Source organism: Miniopterus natalensis, chromosome 1 (assembly GCF_054644295.1).
Source record: "Miniopterus natalensis isolate mMinNat1 chromosome 1, mMinNat1.hap1, whole genome shotgun sequence".
NCBI lineage: Eukaryota > Metazoa > Chordata > Mammalia > Chiroptera > Miniopteridae > Miniopterus > Miniopterus natalensis.
Window position 1 is genome coordinate 26,315,894 of NC_142081.1, and position 15,373 is coordinate 26,331,266.

At 37.3% G+C, this 15,373-nt stretch overlaps 1 protein-coding gene across 2 annotated transcripts in view; it reads right to left on the reverse strand.

Annotated features, from left to right (window-relative positions):
* The window catches only part of GPHN (gephyrin), a 351,760-nt gene that overhangs the window by 31,167 nt on the left and 305,220 nt on the right, over positions 1-15,373 (reverse strand). For both annotated transcript variants that reach the window (XM_087819798.1, XM_016223798.2), the window contains 2 exons: positions 14,241-14,394; positions 2,382-2,503 (listed from right to left, as the gene is read on the reverse strand). In XM_087819798.1, coding sequence (XP_087675924.1) covers positions 2,382-2,503; positions 14,241-14,394 — 276 coding nt within the window. The remainder of the gene's footprint in view (positions 1-2,381; positions 2,504-14,240; positions 14,395-15,373) is intronic.

Genomic DNA, 15,373 nt, shown 5'->3' on the forward strand with positions numbered 1-15,373 from the left:
CTGAGTAAGGGTTCTGTGCTGGCTGACATTCTTGAGCTATTTCTTTCTCTGCTTTAAATGCAGGGTAGTTTCTCTCATGACCCTTCTTGTTTCCCTGGAGAAGTTCAGGTAGAGGCTTCTGTATAACAACATTTACTTTCTTTAGTAAATGGTTACATAGGAAAGAGAAGAATGAAGAGGGACACAACCTTCACAGAATATCAACAGACTGCAGATTAAATGTACCTGTTTCGTTTGCTAAACTCCCAGCACAGATTTCCATTAGAACAGTTATAAATTCTTTCCTCCCACATTACACCTCTGCATTCTCAACCATTTACTTTGGGCCTTTTCAACATAATACTTTAGACTGAGAAAGTCTAGATTTGCATCAATCGTATTTTTAAAAAAATGCTCTCAGTTTTATGTAGGTATTTCAATTCGAGAAAACGATATTTAATGAAGATTTGTATATTCTTAGAATTGCCTATATCTTGCTAATAGTTCTGTTGTTCTTTATATGCTGTTTTCAAGATACATCTGGAGTTATATGTAATACAAATATTAATTATTAAGAAATGTGTACCACAAATTAAGTGTGGGATCCAGACAATTAAATATTAGCCTCTAAATATTAGACAATTAAATATATGAACATTTCAATGGTGTTTTCGCCTTTATAGTAAGTTAAGGGCAGCATATGAAGTCTATCAAGTAACATTTTTTTGTATACAAAAGTACCAAAATAAGAAAATAAAATGGACAGAATTGTAGTCTAGAACAATGAAGGTTAAAATGACCCAACAAAAGCTCCTTATACTATTTCTTAGAGCTCATTAATGCACTTGGAGACAGGGCCAGAGCCAATGGCAAGTAGGAAACAAAACCTAAACAACCTGGTGAATTTGTTCTATACAGTTTCAGGCCTGCTCTGTGTTTCTGGAACTCTTGTAGTGTCCTATCTTTTCTCAGATATTAACTTTTATCTTTTTAAAAGATGCAGTCTGTATCAGAATAATTTTTAGCTGCTTGAAGTTTCTATGGAAGGACAGGTTACTTGGTTAGGTTGAAATGCAAATAAGTACCCCCTACTCCCTTTTGTTTCAGTGGGTTCTTTCTATTCCCTAGGACTAGGGAGCCTGGATCAGGGTGATATTAGGTAACCCGTGGCACTGGCTTCACCAGCATGGGTTTTCTGGGGGCTGGTCATTTAGCTATGGATTTCTCTAGAACTCAACATCCAGGCAAAGACAAGTGGTGAAGAATCGAAAAAGAATGACATTTGAAAATATGTTTAACAGCCTCTACTCTAATGTTCTCAGAGAAAGAAAGAAAATCAGGAGGAAAGAAGAGACCTTCAAAAGGTTAGATGACATAAAAGCTACTGCTTCTCAGGTTACTGGCAAGATGCTGTGTCTAAGGTTTGATGTGTTGTGTCTAGTCTGAGCCTAAGCTGGCGTTTGTAGGTGTGAGAGCATACCTTGTGAAATGGTAGGGCAGAGCCTCTCTAAAAGCACAATCCATTCCTGAGAAAGCACTCATCTTAAGGGACAAAGGATCAAGGTATAATGAGCTTTACTCAGTGACAAGGTGGTAATGAGAGAGAAGGACGATTATGGGCGACAGATACATCCTGGTATCCACCACTCAGAACTGTCTCCACCAGGCTGATGTTTCAGAATTACTAAAAGGAGGCACATTTCTGGTGAACTGGAAATAGTGCCTGGTGAAAGATGGCTGAGTAGTGGTGTTGCATGGTAGTGGGATGCTCAGAAAGACCAGCAGATTTGCTTTTGATCACATGTAAGATACGGTTGGAGATTCACAGAAATACTTGGGGAATTTAGCAGAGGACTGAGTTAATTTAGTAAATATGCTGTTAGAGATGGTCAATTATAGTCAATGTGCCTCCCTTTGAACTTAACAAGTGGGTGAAGCCTGGAGAAACTCAGGTTACAGAAGTGTACAAAAATAAATATAGAGGCCATAGAAAACAATTGTACTTAAACTTCAAAGTATCAGTTAGTGCTAATTTTGACACTCTATTTTACTCTTCTCACCCATGTCTTCCCTGTGTTTCTTGAAAAAAGTAAGTGTGAATAGGAATAAGACACTATCACCATTAGTTCCACTAGGATAAAGACAACACTACCAAAAAAGATCCCTCTAAATGTAATATACCCATAGGAGGCAAAATGTTTCTCCTGTTGTAACAGGCATTCCAGGAAAATGTCTGTCCCTAATGAACACAGATATCTCCATAATTCTTAGGATTCTGAAGACAAAATAAGTGAAAATTATGGTATTTAATTTTTGTCTCTTTAGCAATGATCCCACCTAGTTAGTACTCCCAAAATTCATATTTGTACAACAACAACTTAAAAATAAAATCCAATACTTACTTGTCTCCCACAATTCCCAAGTTGATTGTGGGGTAACCATGTTCCTGAATTGTGGCTAAGAGGGTTGAGCGATTGCTGTCTCGAATCTTTCCTGGTAAGAGGTCATCTTCAGGATTTAGCAGCTACAAAGCCAAAAACACCACCACAAATTATTCTCTTAGGATAAGGTTCCCTATTGTTGATGGAAAAAAATAGATCTAGTAAACAGAGTTTAGTATATCTAGCACCTATGACAGTATTTGGCATGTAGGAAATATATGCTCAAAGGACCTTTGAATAAATATTGGAAGTATAGGAGGGTGAGAAAACAGTTCTGCAGAAATTTAAATGGTGACTGAACAGCAGGCCAAATATTACACCAGCTTTCCCTACAATTTGACAATAGTGCTCTGGAGATGCTGGCCTTCCCAGTGGTTGCCTAGTGGGCAAACTAAAGAAAACAACTTTGATTTTAACTACCAATATTATTTTCCAACTCATCTTTCACTGAGAATGTCTGAGGTAGAGGCTATGTGACATGATATTCTCAAGTCTGAAGAGAATGATCATTTATCTTTTCTTTCAAGTTTTTGATCTCTTTTCTGAAGTGGAATCAATAACACCTAAGAAGTTAAACTTATTTGAAGGAAAAGGAGGCAGATGTCTTATCTCTTTATTAGGAAACTTAAATAAGTAATATTTAACTATACATACCTATAATTCCATGACTTTGAATTGAATCACCTTTTAGAGATTTATTATCTACTATTATATGTCTATAAAGAAAATTAAAATAAGCTTATTCTATGTTAGGATGGTACAATGAGGCAGTGTAGTATAGTAGAAAGAGCCTGGGATTCAGATAAGGTTCAAATTGAAGTTGCCCAAATATGTTATGCCTTAATTTTCCCATTTATAATATATAGGGGTGGGCAAAAGTAGGTTTACCATTATAATACAGATAAATAATACAATAATTAATAAAGGATAATACATGAAAAAACTGTCTCAGGTACTCACAACTGTAAACCTACTTTTGCCCACTTCTGTATAGTAATAACAACTACCTTATCATAGTAGTTAAGATTGAGATAATGAATACTTAGTTAATATAGATAGATATACAATAAAAAGATTAGCTTTTCTTTCTTTATTACATATGATATTGAAAGAGCACCTATTTCCCCCCTAATTGTTCTCATGTTGTTACTCCTAGATGCTCATACAGATGAAATTAGTATATAATGTGAACATGATTTAGATTTCTTAGAGTATAAAATACTTAACAGCAGGGTGTCCTTACATACACACATGCACAGACACAACATACAACTTTAATTTATATATTAAGATACACTTTGATTTTAGAAGTGTTATAAAAATAAAATATTTGAAGTGAGAAAATCTGGAATAATTATCTTAGAGGTTGAAGGCAAGCCTGCACATTTAGATGCTCAGGCTGTTAATATGGCCAATACCCAGGGCTTCATATCTCAGTTCTCCCGAACAATAACCTCCAGCCCCTTTAGTCTTCCTCCAGACTCATTAGCAAAACCATATGGCCAGACTTTGGCTTTATGCTGGAAAAGTTGTAGCTTTGTAACTAACCGTCCCCTTATAATATCTGGAGAAAATCTCTGATTATCTTATTTAGTGTCACCTGGGAGTCTTCCCTTCAGATACTGCACTAATTTAACTTAATCAGATGCCATGTGACATTGCAACCCACTTTCATCCTTAGTCACTGGCAGAGCTTGGAAAATTGCTATTGCAGTGCTAATATAGATTAATTTCCTGATCTTAATTAACACATTGTTATTGAAGTCACTATAATTTTATAAAGGCCAAAGCCTGCAGCTCTTCAACTCCATTAATCAGATAACTTGTTTCAGAAAGAAAAGTGTGTGGTTATATAATTTTTTTTCACAAAAGGGTACTGACCACCAACTAAGTAAGATTCGTCTGTTTTTAGGGTGTTTTCTTTGCCATTCATGCTCCTCTCTGTTATTTTGCTGTAAACAGTTCCAGAAATAACAGACCAATTAGAGAACATTAGAAAATCAGTTATTTGTCTGTAAAACTGACATAATGAAATAATAGCTAGTTAAATGAGGGGATAGGATTTACAGTGCATTTTAAGTATTTTTAATGAAAGCATACAGAATTTAATGGAAGATTATAAGGCTGAATATACTAGAATAAATTCACAATATTCTCCTTTAAAAGTAAATCTTATTTTCTGGTATCTTATACTTCTGGTGATCTCTGAAATGATATCTGAAACTTATTACAGTTAATACACAAAAGAAAAAATACAAAGTAGTTGCAGAGACATTGCACCAACCAGAAGGAACAACATTTCACCGAGAAGTTAAACTGGCATTTAAGAGCAAGGTTCCTGGCTTTGGGTTCAAGATGGTGAACTAGAGGGATCCTGAGCTCACCTTCTCGCATTAACACCAAAACTATAACTTTATATATAGAACAGCTATCTCTGAGAATGACCTGAAGACTAGAAGAACAGATTTTCTACAAGTATGGATAAAAAATAAAAAGCCACACTAAGATGAGTAGTTGAGGCAGAGACTCAGTCTAGTTATGACCCACCCTACCCCTTAGTCCCCATGCAGTGACTCACAAGTGGGAGGGATATCACAGCTGTGGAGGTCTCTCCCTGAAGAGTGAAGGGTCCAGACCCCAGCCTGGGGGTCCTGCACCAGGAAGAGGAGCCCCTATAATATCTGACTTTGAAAACCAGCAGGGCTTATGTCTAGGAGAGCCAAAGGGTTGTAGGAAACCACTGCTGCACTTTTTCTAAGTCCCAGCACAGAGGAAGCAGCTTGAAAAGCACCTGGATCATACGTGAAGGTGATAATTTTAGGGCATCTGCTGAGGGACAGGGACCTGTTGGAACTTTCTCCGGAGTCCAAAGTGCTGGTGGGCACCATTTGTTTCCCTTTTTCACTCTCCTTCCATCTACCTGGTCTGATACTGGCAGGTACCATTTCTGACACTCTCCACTAATCTTGCTAACACCATTTACCCTACCCTTGGTGTTTCCCTGAGGACTGACCCTGGATGGCAACCCTCCAAGTGGTCCTGGGTTACCCTGCCACACTTGATGGGCGGCCTCAGTCTGCACTAGCACACCAGCGGTGTGTCTGTAACAAGCTGAGGCTGGACCTTGCAGCCCTCCATGCCAGCATGCCCGCAACAGGTGCAGTCAGGCCTCACAAGCCAGCCAGGCCATAAACCAGCCTTTCCCTGCCAGTTTGTTCATGGCAGTTGTGGCCCAACCACAATAGAAGACCGCACTAGTCCATACAGGGAACACCTCTGAAGCACCTAACTCTGGTGACAAGGGGGGATTCCACCACCACTGGGCCCCCCAGCATACCTTCTAAAGAGGGTACTTTTTCAAGACAATGAAACATAGCTGATCTACCTAATACATAGAAACAAACAGGCAAAATGAGGAGATAAAAGAGTATATTCCAAAGAAAAAAAACAAGGTAAAACCCCAGAAAAAGAACAAAACAAAATAGAGGTAAGCTGTCTGCTAGATTAAAAAGTTCAAAGTAATAATCATAAAGATGCTTATCAAACTCTGCAGACAAGTGGATAAGCTAAGTGAGTACTTCAACAAAGAGATAAATGTAAAAAAGAACCTATCAAGACTGAAGAATATAACAACTGAAGTGAAAAATACACTAGAGGGAATCAATAGATCAGAAAACACAGAAGAATGGATCAACATTCAGGGAGACAGGATAGTGGAAATCACCCAATCGAAAGATCAAAAATAAAAAAGAATTTAGCCTGGCCAGCATGGCTCAGTGGTTGAGTGTTGACCTATGAACCAGGAAGTCATGGTTTGATTCCCAGTCAGGGCACATGCCCGGGTTTCCGGCTCGATCCCCATTGGGGGGCATGCAGGAGGCAGCCGATCAATGACTCTCTCTCATCATTGATGTTTCTCTCTCTCTGTCCCTCTCCTTTCCTTTCTCTGAAATCAATAAAAAAAATTAAAGAAAAAAAGAATTTAAAAGAATGAGGATAGCATAAGGGACCATAGGAGCATCATTAAGTGTATTAACATTTGCATCATAGGGGTCCCAGAAGGAGAAAAGAGAAAGGGATGGAAAACCTATTTGAAAAAAATAATGGCTGAAAATTTCCCTAACCTGGTGAAGGAAACAGACATCTAAGTCCAGGAAGTAGAGTCTTAAACAAGATGAACCCAAAGAGACCCACAACAAGACACAGCATAATTAAAATGTTAAAAGTTAAAGATAAAGAGAGAATCTTAAAAGCAGCAAGAGAAAAACAACTAGTTACATATAAGGTAATGGCCATAAGACTATCAGTTGATTTTTCAACAGAAACTTTGCAGGCCAGAAGTGAGTGGCATGATATATTCAGCACAACTAAAGGGAAAAAAATCTACAACCAAGAATACTCTACTCAGCAAGGTTATCATTTATAATTGAAGGAGAGATCAAGGGTTTTCCAGACAAGCAAAAGTTAATGGAGTTCATCACCACTATACTGGCATTATAAGAAATGTTCAAGGGAATTCTTTAAGTGGAAAAGAAAGGCCCAAACTAGAAATAAGAAAACACATGAAAGAAAAAAAAAATCTCACTAGTGAAGGCAACCATATAGTAAAGGTACATATTTATCAATAATTACTTTAATGTAAATGGACTAAATGCTCCATTCAAAAGACACAAAGTGGCTGAATGGATAAAAAAACAAGACCCTTATATATGCTGTCTACATGAGACTAATTTCAGATTGAAAGACACACACAGACAAAATAAAGGGATGGAAAAAGATATTGCATGCAAATGGAAATGAAAGCTGAGATAGTAATACTTTTACCAGACAAAATAGACTTTAAAACGTAGGCTATAACAAGAAACAAAGTAGAACCAGCAATTCCACTTCTGGGCACTTATCCAAAAAAAATGAAACACTAATTTGAAAAGATATATGCATCCCTATGTTCATTGCAGCACTATTTACAGTAGCCATGATATGGAAGCAACCTGGGTGTCCACTGATAGATAAATGGATAAAGAGGAGGTGATACACACACACAGACACACAATGGAATATTACTCATCCATTATTAGAAAAATAATGAAATCTTGCCATTTGCAACAACATGGATGGACCTAGAGGGTATTATGGTAAGTGAAATAAGTCAGGGAAAAACAAATACTGTATCATTTTACTTTTTTGTGGAATCTAAAAATCTAAACAAATGAGAACTGGCTATCTTGCCTACAAACTCTTTCCATCTGAGAAATAAAACGGAAACACCAACTTGCAAAATTGTACTATTACTTACATAATAGATAAACTATATCAAACCATGAGATATAACTCAAACTATCTTAAGATCTTAAACTCTTTTAACACAAGTTTGTTCAGACCTATATGCTCCAACATGAGACCATGGACAAATTAAGACCATGGTAACTCACATGGACTCATGTGCTCCAAAGAAAAGACTGATGGTTTTAGCAACTCGTTTATTTTACAAAATATGACCAGTCTTTACCTAGACTTTACTTACAAACTTTTACCTTAAAACCACCCCATGACCAACTCCAGTCCTCAAAATCCTTTAAGTATCCTTCTGCAACTTCCCCTTTTTGAGACACTACTGAGACTCTGTCAAAGTGATGCTCACCCTTGCTCAGAAACTTTCATATATCCAGTTTTGTATGATCAACTTTCCTTGGTTGTCCTTGTATTAGGATTTTGATAGTCACTGAGTTCCTACTAAGATTTATGCAGGACCCCTTGCCAACAGTAGTCTCATACTGATTACATTGCACTGCATTGAGATCTCTTGAGCCTCTGGTTGCGGGATTCTTTGTCTATGGTAATAAGTCCAGCACTACATTAAGCTCTGATCCTTTTTTGTTGAGCTCCCAAAGCTAGCTGATATTTATTTTGTTTGTTGTAAGAATAAGGTTCTCGGGATTTTTTGGTTATCTGATTAAATTTGTCCTAATTTTTGTTTTTAGATTGTTAGAAAGATAGCTAAAGGAATGGGGAAAATTTTGAGGTAAAAAGGGAAAATAAGGGAACCCTAATCTAGTTCAGTTTGACAAGTATATTTTAGCTTCATTTTTCCCCATCAAGGTCACTGGTGAGGTCATCTGCCAAGAGTGAGACAATAGGGCTGCTACGGAAGTTTAAAGAGGGTATGGAATGAATGAACTATCCACTGCTACGAAATCAACAAGACAGTTACATCAGAATTACTGAGCAACTTTAAGTGCCAGGTTGACATTATGGCAGAAATTTGTAGTGGGCCAGGTAGTCCCAGTTTTATGAATTTTTTTCAGTAATGTTTTTCTGCTTGGGAGCAAAACTATAGGTGGAGAATGGAGTCATCCATTTTTAAGCAAAGGAATGAAGCTAACTAGAGCGCTAGTGAGGGCAACTTTAAAGTAGTGAGCCATGGTCTTTAATCTGGACAAGAAGCATAATATAGCTAGGAGAAAGTAATGCACTGTCTAATCTGATAGATTTCAGAGACTGACATTGAAAAGCTGGAGACATGAAATTTAAGAAAGCTCCAGTGGGAAGCATTGTGGCATAGTGGGGAAAAGTCATTACAGCTAAAAGCCTTAGATATGAAACAGCACTATATCACTTACACAAAGTTAGGCAAGTTGCTTTGTTTTTGAGTGTCAAATTTCTGGACAATTATACTAACCTCATAGTGTTGCTTTAATTATAAAGTACATAGCAGTACTGGGCATAGTAGGCACTCAACTTTCTATTCCTTCTCTTATTAGTGGGGAAAAGATTTTAAAGATTCTAGCTTTATAAGAGCAGCTGCTTGTGAAAGGCCCCAAAGAATATTACATGAAGATTTTAGACAGATTGTACATATCTAAAATTCAAATTTGTTTGTACAGGCCTCTGCTATTGACAGTGGCCAAGAAAATTATAAAATGGAATAGAATAAGCAAAGGCATATACTTAATTCCCTCTCTCTCTCTCTCTCTCCCTCTCTCTCTTTCTCTCTCCGTGTGTGTGTGTGTGAGATGAGAGGGAGAGAGAATGAATGAATAAATGAGTTATGAAATATGGCTGAAGGTAACTGAAACAGTAGCTTCAAAACTAGAAGGTCAGCATCTACTGCAGGAATAATTATTGCTAGTACTTTGGGGAAACAAATAACAAACATACAATCTTGACTTCCTGAAGACAATGGCAGCTGGTTGACTGATGTCCAATCTAAAGACCTATAGGTCACTATCTAAAGTTTCAAGAGGATAAGAATGTATTTTATGAATAAAGAGATGATGTCATCAAGAGTCAAAATTAGGTCTTGGCTGAGTAGCTCAGTTGGTTAGGGTGTTGTCCCAATACACCAAGGTTGCGGGTTCAGTCCCTAGTCAGGGGACATACAAGAATCAACCAATGAATTCGTAAATAAGTGGAACAACAAATCAGTGTTTCTCTTTTCCTCTCTCTCTCAAATCAATAAATCAAAAAAGAAAAGTAAAAAAAAAAAGGAGTCAAAATGAGAAAATACAACTGAGGAATATAAAGGTTGGTAAAGAGGAGAAAGATACAACTGCCTCCCAAGTGTTAAACTTGCATCTCCTGTCTTCTATTTATACTCACTTCCTAGGTGACTTTATTTAGTATCATGATTTTTATAAGTGTCTCATATTTAACACATCCAAAATAGAAACCTTGATTTCTACTGTCTAAATCTTTCTCACCTGGGTAAATGATAACTATCATTAGAATTGTTCAGGCCAAAAAGTTTGGAGTTCATCTTGACTTCTCACTTTCTCTTATATTCTGCTTTGAATTCACTAACAAATCCTATTAGCTTTACCTTCAAAATATATCCTGGATCTAATTCCTTCTTACCATCTCTACTGCTACCACTTTGGTCCAAATCTCTTGCTGGAGTATTGCAGATCCTTCTAACTAGTTTCCCTGCCTTTTCCATTTTCATTCCTATATGACATATCATATAGAAGCCAGAGTAAACATTAAAAAATTTAAGACATGTTATATGGAAAAAAAAAAAAGACATGTTATATTCCACATGTTTTCCTTCCTCAAAATGGGCTATTTACAATAAATGGTCTTGTTTCTATTACCTCGCCAACCTCATCTCCTTTTCCTCTATACTGCAGCCACATTGACCTCTTTGCTGTTCCTCAAACATGACAAGCATGCACCTTACCTCAGGGCTTTTCTGTTTGCTGTTCCTGCTGTTTGGAACACAATTCCCTTCACATGACATATGCCCTCAATGCCTTCTGATTTCCACTTTAATTTCACCTTATCAGTGAGGCCTGATTACCCTATATAAAATAGAAGACTCTATCAATCAGGTCCAGACAGGAAAACCAAAACTCCTCTAGGTATTTCAAATGGAAGGGCGGGAGGGGAGAAGGGGGATTTAATACAGGGAATTGGTTACCAAAGATCAGTAACTGCAGGAAGTTACTATCATCCCCAGGGCTGCTGGGGGAAAGCGACTGTTACTTAGAGTCAAGGAGCTTATACTTCTGGTAATTTCTTTCTACTTTCTAATATCATGTTAATGTACTCCAATGGCAAAACCTACTGGACCACAGCTGGAAAGACAGCCTGGGATAGAGAGTTTTCAGGCTTCCTGCCTCACTGTTTAGGGGAGACCATCTGGTACATACCTCTTCTACTACCACTCTTTATCATTTGACCCTTTATTTTTCTTCATAACATTTACCACTATTTGTCTGTTTATTGGCTACACCTCTCCTTCCCCTCCCCCCATTAGAATATAAACTCTGTAAGAGCAGGGGATTTGTCTACTTTGCTTGCTGCTATATTCCCAGTAGTCAGAACAGTGCCTGGCATGAGGCACTGGCATATTAAGGAAGAGGGGGTGGTGGGAGTGGTCTGTCCCACTGGAGAGGAGCATTTTACCACTGATGTTTAGAATTGCCAGTGCACAGTGATAATAAAAAGCAGAATGACTTGTAGTCAGTTTTACTATTGGTTTCTAATTTTCTACAGATAATGCCCCTGAAGGGTAAAGGATTAATGAAACCTTTCTCCATCTCTAAGGACAAACTTGACCTTGGGTTAACTTTCTAGCTCTGTTCCCCTGGAAATTTGATAAAGACGAAATGTCAGCTTGTTACTAGGTAACATTTCTTATGGTAAAAATGATAAAAAAAATGATAACTTGCATATGTGCTGGAAGGAACTACAAATGAACTATAAATACCTAGTGGGAAGCTATAGCTTTGGGCTTCCATTTATGTGGTAACTGGGCATTTCTCTTGTAAGGACCCTGGAAGTTGCCTAAGATTGTTACAAGAAATACTAATTGCTATGTAGGGCATGGAGCTTCTAAGTTGGTGGGCTCCCATATTCTTCTATCATAAGTCAGCTTGTTCCCCTGCACCTGAATGTCACTTGAAGAGCAAAGAAAATACTCTTGGATGGCTCTGTGGACTGCTAAGAGGACTGGTCCCACTGAAGAAGAAAGTCTGATGCTGTCCTGCTTGATGCTGAGTTTCCTTTTCAATATCTAAGTACACTGGCTCACAATACAGTGTATTTACATCTTACAAGTCTGATGTTTAGATAAGAGAACCTCTGGTGGGCATTCCAGCATGTAATTAGTTGCTAAAAAAATGTTAATTGAACCAATACATGACTTTGGAAACATATACCTACAATTACTGGAGGGCATTAACTAAATTTTAACATACATAGTTTATTGAAATCAACAAGTGTCTACAGAGACTACTCTGTGGTAGTTGCAGTTTATAACTATACCTCCCCCATTCTGAAATAATTCCCTCATCCTGAACAACTTCATGTAGTCACAAAATACTGGGCTGGTTTTAAATATGATATACAGAGACACCTTGTATGGCATTCTTTGGGTTGCCTAAGGCCACTGTTCTGCTTATCAATATACCACACTGGATTCAAGAAGTGGACATATGTGAATACTTAAAGGAGAGCTGTGGTATGAATGACTAAAATTATAAACTTGCCACATAGATAGACAAGTGTAATTTCTTTTGGCCTCTCTGAAAATGAATGATTTTTTTCTACTCTTTTCTATTTGAGGATCTCAAGCCTTCAGGAGAGATACTGTACTTTATTTATCTCTTTAATCCCCAGTTTCCAGTATACTCCCACTCACAGAGGCACCTAATAAACATTTGTTGAACTAAACTATATGATCATAGAGAAGCATAATAACAGTTAACTTTGGATGGGAGTAGGGGAGGAATGTTCAGCTACGCTGAACCAGAGACTACAGAAATTAGAAGCAGTTTTCCCTTGGAAAACCATGGTAATACAGTAGGCCAGAGAAAGTAGGGGAAGGAGGTCACACAGAATCTATCAAAGCCTCTCCAAGCATTAGCAAATCTATGAGGGCAGGAAACTAGCGCTACAAGTTCTTCCTTAGATTCCATAATGTAAGTGCCATCTCTATTCTCACCCCATTACCTTTCCCTATTACCAGTAAATAGTTCTAATAAAGAGTATAAAGGATAGCTTTAAAAATTACTGCCAATATACTCTGGGGATAACTGAGAATATAAGCCCAGCCCTACAAAAGCATCAGGAAAAATACAAGAAATATAGCTGAAACAAAGTTGCCTAATAACTAGTTATTTATGAGTTTGCTCATTTTATTTAGCTTTCCCAAACCCCATGAACTCACTTTGATATACAAAACATAAATAAATCACAAATAAGAATAGTTCATTAAGTTTAAAATAAATTACTTTCTGACGCTAAACACTGTCAGTTGGTCCTAGGGATATTAAAATCATCACTATGTAATCAATTGAAAATAATGTTTGGGGTGAATCACTACTTTTAGGGAATGACTAGTACACAAATACGGGGAAGTAAGCAAATTTGGAATGTTGATTTATCTCTCCATTAGCAAAACAAAATATTCTATTCTTTTTTTTTGCTCTTTCCAAAAGAACTATAAGGGTAATACAGAGATCCTTGAAAATGTTAATTTCCAAGGCTCTAAGAAATTAAAAGTAATGGTAACAAATGGCTTATTTTTAGAACAAAGAGCTTAAAAGAGAGAAAGAAAGAGAAAGAAATCCTGTTAAATAGTAAGATCTAAAGGAATTAATTTTAAAAATATCAAGAGTTTCTGATTCTGATCTTAGGCTTTGCATTTCCAGCAGATTCACTTTTCAATATTCCAAATTTGACCTTAGAGCCTCCAACTGAACTTTTGTATAACCTAAGAAAAACAGGGAATAGGAAGTTTTTTAAGAGTTCTCAGAAAAAGATTGACTAAATTCCCCTTCCTAAATCAGGGCTGAGATAACATTTTGATACCTTTTAAATAGCTTGCCACTAGAGATGCTATCTTTAGAGAAACAACAAAAACCCGATTATCAAACCCTTCCTGGTGATAAAGATCACATGGAATTTTAGCCGGAAGAAGGCTAGCCATGGTATCCCAGTCACTGAGTTTCTTCCCACACAGAGGTGGCCTACATCACAGCAGCAGAGTGGGCACAATTCATTGTCCTAAAAGACTAAGTACTGAGTTGGTACAGCTGAATATCTATAGCTATCAGTCAACATTCTTTGTTTATATGCACTGCATGTGTGGAAAGGCCACTGGTTGTGATATTTCAGCCTAATAAATGGAAGGGATTATTTATATGTAATTTCTAGTCCTTCCTTCTCATCTTCTGTATTTGAACTATCCTGCGGCTAATTTTTATTTCCCTGTTACAGGAATGAGGTAATATCTATAACCCACAATGTTCTATTTACAACATAGATGTCAGAAATACTTTTATCTGAAAGACTCATTCCCCCCACCTCCTTTTTTACCTCATTCCCTGTTGACATGACAGCAACCACCGGAAACTTATTGACTTCAACCTCTGTGACACCTACAGTTGCCAGAAGACCGATCTCTGAGGGGCCCATGTGGGTTCCTTTGGCCAACACACATTCCCCTCTTTTAATGTCATGGCCGATGGGTCTGAAAGTCAAAGCAGAACCATAAGCACGATGAGTAAGAATAATATTTTCTCAATTCAGAGGGAAACCTTAGTGTCAGAGAAAGAGGACACTCAAGGGGAGAAAAATGTTAGGAGATGACGCAGGAGCAGAATAATGAAATGAAGAGATTTTAAAAACTCCATGCTTTTTAAATCAAAAATAGTAAATCATACAACAGAAGACAGAAATAGAATTTATATTTCTGTCTAAACAGGAATATGTTACTTCATATTTGAAAATTACAAATTGCTTCGTACCACATTACTGTCAAAACCACCAATTGCAAACTTTCTTTAATATAAGGCAAGAAACTATATGGCATTAATGATAAAAAAATCTATAGCTTGTTAGTTTTGTGGGAAGGAGAATAATGTTAATGAGATTACAGTCATGGAGATAATTTCTATTTGGTCCCCTGAGGTTGGTCCAGTTACGTGTCTGCAGAAACCCATTCACCTTGGCCTCCAGACATAGGGATGGGAAAAGTGTCGCTGTGTCACAGGGAGATTTGAGCAAATTAGCATTAATGAAATCAGGGTAAATATATTCCATTGTAAGAAAAGTAATTTAAAGTACATGTCCTCGTCATGGTAGGGCAGTGGCCTCATATTTAGTTTGTCTTTTTTAATTGTCACCCAAGGATATTTTTCCATGGATTTTTTTTTAGAAAGAGTAGAGGGGGGGAGGATAGGGGAAGAGAGGGAGAGGCACATCAATGTGCGAGAGACACATGGATTGGTTGCCTCCTGTGGGCCGATACTCTATCCACTAAGCCAAACCGGCCAGGGCTCTTTGCTTTTAATTATTTCATTTGCCTTTACTATCTCCATGAAAATGTAGGCAGGGCAGACATGGGATGTAGAGTTGAGAAAATTAATTTTCCTTCTTGTTAAATATCCTGAAAGCTAATGGTTATTTGACTGAACTGTGGATTTACAATTGCCATTCTCCCCTGAGTT